An 8,994-nucleotide genomic window follows, 5' to 3' on the forward strand; every position below is an offset into this window, starting at 1 on the left:
GTCTAGCCAGCTATCGAAACTTGTAGTAATCATGATCGAATTACCGACCGGGGGGCCCCCATTGATTTTGTTAGTCACTCTCAAAATTGCAGACATTTCTCTCCAGTCTCCACCCTATGGCAAAATGTGTAGAATTGTGCAGGTTAGCGTTTTTTGTCATGAATCTTGTTCTGGAGGCAGCTCTGCAGAGTGGTCACTAGCAGGAACAGCCACAAAGTCATCAAATCCCTAACCCTAACCTTAACTGCTTAGGTCTGCCTCCAGGACAATACTTATCCCAGTAAACGTCAACCTGCTATACTTGCAAGACATTTGTTGTAAAACTGCAATTTTTTATCTCTGCCCCGTGTCAGAATGAATAGAATTGCATGAAAAGTGTTATAATATTGCAAAATCTTCTCTCCTCCCCATGGCAAAATGGAAATGAACTCTAAATCTGTCATTTCTTCTCTCCGTAAATGTTTTTGCTCACTTGCTTAAGGCCCCCAAAAGGCTACGGCCAGCTGTGACAGCATGTGTGAGTATGGATGTGGGTATTGCAGACCCGAGAGCCGCTGCGGCCACTCATGATGAGTTCATATTTTTTGTGGCCCCCACCAACCCTTATCAAAGTTGCCCATCCCTTGTCTAGAGGGTGTATTGCATGTGTTAACTTAATGCATGAGAAAGACAGCCATGATGATACCCAGGACAGACATACAGACAGACAGACAGACAGACAGACAGACAGACAGACAGACAGACAGACAGACAGACAGACAGACAGACAGACAGACAGACAGACAGACAGACAGACAGACAGACAGACAGACATACAGACAGACAGACAGACAGACAGACAGACAGGCAGACAGACAGACAGGCAGAGAGAGAGGCCACAAACAAACAGGTAAGATAGTGAGAAGTGCCTCTCCAAGCTCATTGAGTTGATGATCTGTCATAGTGTGAATCAATTGGAATTATCATATACAGTGGGGAGAACAAGTATTTGACACACTGCCGATTTTGCAGGTTTTCCTACTTACAAAGCATGTAGAGGTCTGTAATTTTTATCATAGGTACACTTCAACTGTGAGAGACGGAATCTAAAACAAAAATCCAGAAAATCACATTGTATGATTTTTAAGTAATTAATTTGCATTTTAGTATTTGATACATCAGAAAAGCAGAACTTAATATTTGGTACAGAAACCTTTGTTTGCAATTACAGAGATCATACGTTTCCTGTAGGTCTTGACCAGGTTTGCACACACTGCAGCAGGGATTTTGGCCCACTCCTCCATACAGACCTTCTCCAGATCCTTCAGGTTTCGGGGCTGTCGCTGGGCAATACAGACTTTCAGCTCCCTCCAAAGATTTTCTATTGGGTTCAGGTCTGGAGACTGGCTAGGCCACTCGAGGACCTTGAGATGCCACTCCTTAGTTGCCCTGTCTGTGTGTTTCGGGTCGTTGTCATGCTGGAAGACCCAGCCACGACCCATCTTCAATGCTCTTACTGAGGGAAGGAGGTTGTTGGCCAAGATCTCGCGATACATGGCCCTCCCCTCAATACGGTGCAGTCGTCCTGTCCCCTTTGCAGAAAAGCATCCCTAAAGAATGATGTTTCCACCTCCATGCTTCACGGTTGGGATAGTGTTCTTGGGGTTGTACTCATCCTTCTTCTTCCTCCAAACACGGCGAGTGGAGTTTAGACCAAAAAGCTCTATTTCTGTCTCATCAGACCATATGACCTTCTCCCATTCCTCCTCTGGATCATCCAGATGGTCATTGGCAAACTTCAGACGGGCCTGGACATGCGCTGGCTTGAGCAAGGGGACCTTGCGTGCGCTGCAGGATTTTAATCCATGACGGCGAAGTGTGTTACTAATGGTTTTCTTTGAGACTGTGGTCCCAGCTCTCTTCAGGTCATTGACCAGGTCCTGCCGTGTAGTTCTGAGCTGATCCCTCACCTTCCTCATGATCATTGATGCCCCACGAGGTGAGATCTTGCATGGAGCCACAGACCGAGGGTGATTGACCGTCATCTTGAACTTCTTCCATTTTCTAATAATTGCGCCAACAGTTGTTGCCTTCTCACCAAGCTGCTTGCCTATGGTCCTGTAGCCCATCCCAGCCTTGTGCAGGTCTACAATTTTATCCCTGATGTCCTTACACAGCTCTCTGGCCTTGGCCATTGTGGAGAGGTTGGAGTCTGTTTGATTGAGTGTGTGGACAGATGTCTTTTATACAGGTAACGAGTTCAAACAGGTGCAGTTAATACAGGTAATGAGTGGAGAACAGGAGGGCTTCTTAAAGAAAAACTAACAGGTCTGTGAGAGCCGGAATTCTTACTGGTTGGTAGGTGATCAAATACTTATGTCATGCAATAAAATGCAAATGAATTACTTAAAAATAATACAATGTGATTCTCTGGATTTTTGTTTTAGATTCCGTCTCTCACAGTTGAAGTGTACCTATGATAAAAATTACAGACCTCTACATGCTTTGAAGTAGGAAAACCTGCAAAATCGGCAGTGTATCAAATACTTGTTCTCCCCACTGTATGAGCTCTGATGAAATGATAGCAGCTTAAGTCTAGAGGGTGTATTGCATGTGTTAACTTCATGTAGGAGAGAGGCAGCAATGATGATATTTTATTTTTGATAATTTTGTAGAGTGGAGATTGATTTTATTTTTAAATTAAAATAGCTTTTAACTGTGTATGTTGCTGGTTATTATTACAGTATAATAACTGTATTATAAGTTGAAAAAAATATGTAGTTTCAAACCATACATTATGTAGAGCAGTAGAAGTAACAACCTGACATAGGGGAAGTGAGAAAAATGCTAGGAAATTAACCATACAGTAGCAGAGAAAGAGTACAAAATGGTTGTTTAATTGAAAATATCCCCATTAACAGTCACACTGGTATTCAGTATAGTATGAATGGTCATGACTCTAAGACTGATTGGACTGTACCAGAGTAGGTGCCCCTCTGCAAGGCCCCCCATTTGTCTGTATACTTTTCTCAAAAGTCATTAGACATTTCTGGATAAGAGCGTCTGCTAAATGACTAAAATGTAAATGTGAATGTAAATTAGCATTTTTAAAAAAAATGGAAGCAAAATGTGCATAAAGATGGAGGAATTCAGATATGACATCATTGTTTGAGCACTATCCACATACTTTTTAAACTATGGTTCAATGTGCCTATAAATCAGAACAATCTACTTTTTCATTTTTTCTAATTCCCGCTGTCTTGGAGCAAGAATTGGGATAATGTATACTTTGCTAATACCAATACAAAAAATAGTAATGGAAAGCACTGTACAAAGCACTGTACAATACAGAGAACTTATTAAATAAGGCGTTTGTGGTAAATACATGGGGGCCGCCATCTTTTTGCACCTTCGGCAATGTTCGCATCGTTGTTGGCAACATTTGTAACCACCAGCATACAAAATATGTATGACGTAACATATAATTTTGATGCCTGGATAGGTGTCCTACCTGTTGCCTGATGCCATTCTTTAGAAGAGTAGCTCTAGCAAAATAATGATGGCCCAAAAAGTCAAGTATATTTATTGATTAAATCATAAATGTATTTTTTTGTCAAATCTGCCTTTGAAGTTATCTGCATTTCAAGTGTTTATATTCGTGACTGTACCAACGTTTTCGTATAGGCACTATCTTTGGCCACTAATAGTATGTCACGCAGGACCCCTATTTCTGTGAGCGGATTTCAAATTTCAAAACAAACCTCGCCTTGTCTGGCAGGTTAGTAAAAAGGAAACATATTTTTTTCATAAAACTTCATAGAGGTATTTTGAAATGTGACAGCTTACTCCTTTAATTGCATGCACGCTTTTTGTTTTTAATTACACTCCGGATGTATTCCCCTTGAAAAGTTTAAAGTCTACGCTAACGTTAGCTAGTTGGTGCCAATTATGGATGCGGGTGAAAAGCAGGGTGCGTTCCCCGTCTCTTGTGCAGATGGGAAGGTATCCGATATTCCAAGGCCTGCCTCAATCGAAGACTTCGTTGTTTTGAAGCCCATCAGCCGTGGTGCCTTTGGAAAGGTTTACCTTGCACGGAAGAAGAGCAATGCACGATTATATGCTATCAAGGCAAGTGATCAACATTTTACCACTGCTATGCACCTGCTCGACAGCTCACAACATTTAGCATTTTAAGTGGGGTGAACCACCAGTAACGGCTGTTAATGTAAAGGAGTTGGAAAGCATTTTGAACGTCAACATTTTTTTATTTACCTAACTTTTTGAGGATAATAACACTACTGGCTATTCACTTTTCTCCAGGTGGTGAAGAAAGCAGACATGCGTGACAAAAATATGGCAGATCAGATGAAGGCAGAGAGGGACGCATTGGCCCTCAGCAAAAGTCCCTTTGTCGTGCACCTCTTCTACTGTCTCCAAACAGCAACAAAAGTGTATTTGGTATGTGGTCCCAAAAAATACAAATGACAACAGTGAGTGACGCATGTCCCTGACCTGACTTTGGTATATTGCCTCTGTACATGTTTATCCATAGGTGATGGAATACCTGATTGGCGGGGACGTGAAATCACTTCTTCACATCTACGGCTATTTTGATGAGGACATGTCAGTGAAATACATTTCAGAGGTGGCACGTGCTTTAGACTACCTCCATCGCCATGGAATCACACACAGGTACTTTTATGACTACCTATCTTCAATATATTTGTGTTTATTTCACATTTTAGTATGATTGAGTTTTGCATTCTTTTAAATCCTTTAGGGACCTGAAGCCGGACAATATGCTTGTTTCTAATGAAGGCCACATCAAGCTTACAGACTTTGGCCTCTCCAAAGTGAAGCTTGACAGAGGTATGGGCACTGTAGCTTTCACTTAATTAATGCATCCATCTCCATCCACTTGCAGGCTTTTGTTGTGTTTTACATTTTAATTCCTTTTCCTTTCCCTACCAGAATTGAGTCTTGCAGATATCTTGACAACCCCATCTTTGGCAAAGCCTAAACAAGATTATTTCCGCACCCCTGGTCAAGTCCTGTCTTTGATCAGCTCTCTTGGACTTGTGAGTAAAGTTCCTTGTATTTAAGTATGTATTCATGGAGAATACATCAGTGAGGATAATACATGTGATATGATTGGTTTGTGCAGATACAGTACATTGTTTCCTGTTGCCATTTTAAAATATGTATTCTGTGCTCATCTCATCAAACACAGAACACACCAGCAGTGGAGGGCAAGCGGCACAGCAGCGGCTCGGCTGTGTTTAGCCCTATGTCATGTGGGAAAATTGAACAGCGGAAAAACTCGCTCAGTTCGCCCTTGAGGAGACAGAATGAATACCTGCGTTCCCCTGTCTGTCATAGCCGGACTTTGGGTATGTCTCTTCACCCCGTGTTTCAGGTTTTCATCTTTATCCATAGAGGGCAGACTGGTCAGATCTGTAGTCAAACCTGTCCTGAGGAGAAAGTGGATTCTGTTCCCTCAAACTGGTTCTAATCAGACATTTGTTTTGTTTTTTCAGGACCCAACAGCTGTGTGTTCAGCCCATATGCATTGGCCAAGAGCCTGACTCCCAGGCTGCTCAAGTCCAGGAGGAGGTTTGACACCATGAGCGCAGGTGGCAGCCAACCATGCCTCTTCCCCTCCACCACTGACTCAGAGGGAGGTGTCAGCCCACTATGGGAGCTGGAGCAGGTCAGAAACCAGTAGCAAATAAACATTTTGCATTCATTTGACTCATATATCTGTATTTGTGGGTCATTGGTTATTAGAAGATATGTATGTTATGAATGTTTTCCCGTTTTTCTTTTCTAGAAGGAGATTGAGAACTTGCCGTACCTATATGGTAGGAATGCAAGCGGACAAATGGGAGAAAAGGTGACCTCTGATATGCGGATGCTGGGATCGTTGGACAACTTGGATCTACGTGGACAGCTCCACCGAGAACCCAGTACTGGAGAACTGTCCAGGAAGGCCAAACAGGAACCCCATACTGGAAAGAGGCTTCAGTTTAACAAGATGGAGCAGTCTGCCCCACCCAAGAAGCCTGAACACTCTCAACCAATCAGAGGCAATGTTTCTGGAGCTGAAAGTATCTGTGCCACCGAAGGGAAACCAATGGGACGCCAGCCTGTGGTAACCTCAGCTGTAAAGAGAGGGTTTGAGGAGGTGGAGAAAAGTCCTGAGCAGTTGGAATCGCTTTCCAAGAAGAGAGACTCAGAGTACCAGAGGTGTTCTGGGGTCCCAGAAATGGCTTTGAAGTATCGCACTGGTCTGACTGGGGTGTTTGCCAATGTTCATTTGGAGGAGTTTGGATCTGAGGGTCAAGGGACTGCTGAAGGACAGGTGCCCAAACGCTCCAGTCCCATTGCTGTGACTAAAAACCTCCTGTGTGAGTTGGATGACCTAGCAGAGGGGGTCTTTGTTGAGGGCAGGTCTTTTGGTGAAGACCACGAGCTGAGCAGGAACCTGAGCATTGACTCTGAGGGGTCGGTTCATGAAATGTCCATCATCGTCAACAGCCCAACCCCAAAGAGGTCGACTCAAAGTGCCAAAGAAGGGCATTTGGCATTGTTAGAGCTAGACGACAGCGAAATATCACCCAGTACCCCACTGCCTCCTCAGCCACCCACCTTGGCTAGTATAGGAACAGCAAAGCTGGGCAACGGGCTCACCCTGCAAGGAGGCGTATCCAAACGCTCTTTCCTTGACAGAGTCCCCGAGCTGGACCCCAGCGTGGCCAAGTCACCCTCGTTCCTCAAGCCCAGGAACGTGGTGGCCTTCCGGAGCTACTGCAGCTCCATCAACCGCTCCAACATGTCGTGGAACTCACGCCTCAGCCTGGGCTCAGTGGAGGCCATGGATATGGCCACCTCAGCCTCCTACCACAGTATGCCTGCTGCCTTCACACCAGTCCAGAAGAGACCCAGCTCCAACAGCTCCCTCTATCAGGTAGATATACAGAGTCGAGGGTCAGGGATGGTGGCTACTGGGCTACATTCAAATGTATGACCTGAATATAGCTTTTTTTCAGGGTACTTATATTACACGACACTGTTTTATCGCAGTTATTTATTCATTTGTTTCCTCACTTCAGACCCCACAGCCGATGACAACATCCCACACTCCATTCAGGACCCCTAAGAGTGTCCGACGTGCTCCAGTGCCTGTGGAGGGTGTACCGATTTTAGGCACCCCAGACTACCTAGCCCCAGAGCTACTATTGGGGAAAGCACATGGTAAGAGATGACACATAAAAACATTTTTTTTTGGTGGGGGTGGATTTCAAAACATTTCTTTATGTGTGTTGGTATAATTGCTGTCATCATCTTCACAACTTTATATGCAGGTATAAATGCCTGTTGAGAAATCAACAGTTCAGCCATTTTAACAGGCATTCTTTTTTAGTTTCAGGATATCATAATTGTGGTAAGTTGATCGTAACCTTGCTAACTGCCAGGGAAAATGCATGTGCTCTCAGCTTCTCTGCATTCACTGTCTAGTACCAGAGGAAATGACTGCCTGATTCAAAATTACGTGGATAGGTTGCAAAATGCTGGTTCTGATTCCCCATTGTAATTGCTGCTTCTGGCCCCTTGTATTGGGTTGGTGTGGACCCGTGTTGTGATTTAAATTGAGGGAAATACTAATGGGAAGCCAATTTTAGTGCATGGTGTTGACGATTCGAAAGAGAGTAATTTATATTTGTCAGAGTGGAGGACTAACATTGTTGACTGCCAGATGGGCCTTATTGTAAAGGCACATTTCCAAGCTGATAATTTGTCATGTTTCTAACGTTAAAACATTGATATGGGTTTTGTCCTGGAATATGATGTTTGGTGCCAAGGTGTGGATCTAATGTTCAAAATAATTAATTGGAAAAAATATATGTATTGGTTTAGATTGCAATAAATGGCATTATCTTACAAATTGTGAACAATTATTCAGGACTTAGTAATGTTAGCAAGCAATACACAAGTTCAACATCCCCCTCACATCGTCCACAATCATTAAATTGAGAAGTGTGTGGATTTTACAATTATCCCATATTTTACATGAAACATTAAGCGTAATGTTGTCTGATTTGTCTAACTAAGTTCCTGCTTCCACCGCTGTAGAATAGAGGCACATCCTAACAGGAAAATAGCACAGTGACACTACAGTACTGGTACCTAAGATAAGTATGTGACTGTCTGTATCTGTTCCCCCCTCAGACTACATGGTGGACTGGTGGGCCCTGGGTGTGTGTCTGTTTGAGTTCCTCACCGGTGTGCCCCCCTTCAATGACGAAACCCCTCAGCTTGTCTTCCAGAATATTCTCAACAGAGGTAGATATCAGCAGCTGCCATGGCTGTTTATTGCATCTGTTATGTTATCAGTGTGAGATGAAGGCCTTTATTGCTAAGTAAAATCATGCATTTCAAAGTGTTCTTTATCACCAATATTGTTTATTTAGTTATTTTTTTATCTCAGATATCCCATGGCCTGATGGTGATGAGGAGCTATCCCACAATTCCCGGAATGCCATAGAGATCTTACTCACCATGGACATGAACAAACGGGCTGGACTCAAAGGTAAGGGTTTCTTTGCCCGATTTTAAAGGCAGTTCAGTGTAACCAAACAGTAATAATACCATTTAATGGATGCCATTTAAAATTGACCATTTTGATTGATCAATTTTGTTTGTTTGTTGCTACAACCAAATTTGTTTTAATTTCTGCATCAGAACTGAGGAGCCACGCTCTCTTTGCGGGGTTGGACTGGGATAACCTTCAGAACCAGACCATGCCCTTCATCCCCCAGCCGGAGGATGAAACGGACACGTCATACTTTGACGCCAGAAACACTGCCCAGCACCTAGTCATGTCTGGCTTCAGTCTGTAGGTTTGTACACCAGCGTTGGGGTGAATTCCATTCCAGTCTATTCAGGAAGTACACTGAAATTCCAATTATCTTCAATCCTTTTCAATTGGTAAAATTTGGAATTGGGTTTACTTTC

The 8,994-nt window shown here is 43.3% G+C and overlaps 1 protein-coding gene across 1 annotated transcript; it reads left to right on the plus strand.

Moving 5' to 3' along the window:
- Window positions 1-4,763: 4,763 nt before the first annotated feature.
- On the plus strand, window positions 4,764-8,879 carry LOC311144066 (serine/threonine-protein kinase greatwall-like; the record flags this gene model as incomplete). The annotated part of the gene is made up of 10 exons (XM_084180018.1): window positions 4,764-4,848; window positions 4,951-5,057; window positions 5,210-5,369; window positions 5,517-5,689; window positions 5,810-6,946; window positions 7,092-7,233; window positions 7,403-7,423; window positions 8,209-8,322; window positions 8,468-8,569; window positions 8,722-8,879. Exons 1-10 carry the CDS (start codon window positions 4,779-4,781, stop codon window positions 8,877-8,879), a joined length of 2,184 nt encoding a protein of 727 aa, XP_084036144.1. The 5' UTR covers window positions 4,764-4,778.
- Between the last annotated feature and the right edge of the window lie 115 nt (window positions 8,880-8,994).

The sequence above is a fragment of the Coregonus lavaretus genome, assembly GCF_964263955.1.
Source record: "Coregonus lavaretus genome assembly, chromosome: 2".
In the NCBI taxonomy this organism is placed as follows: domain Eukaryota; kingdom Metazoa; phylum Chordata; class Actinopteri; order Salmoniformes; family Salmonidae; genus Coregonus; species Coregonus lavaretus.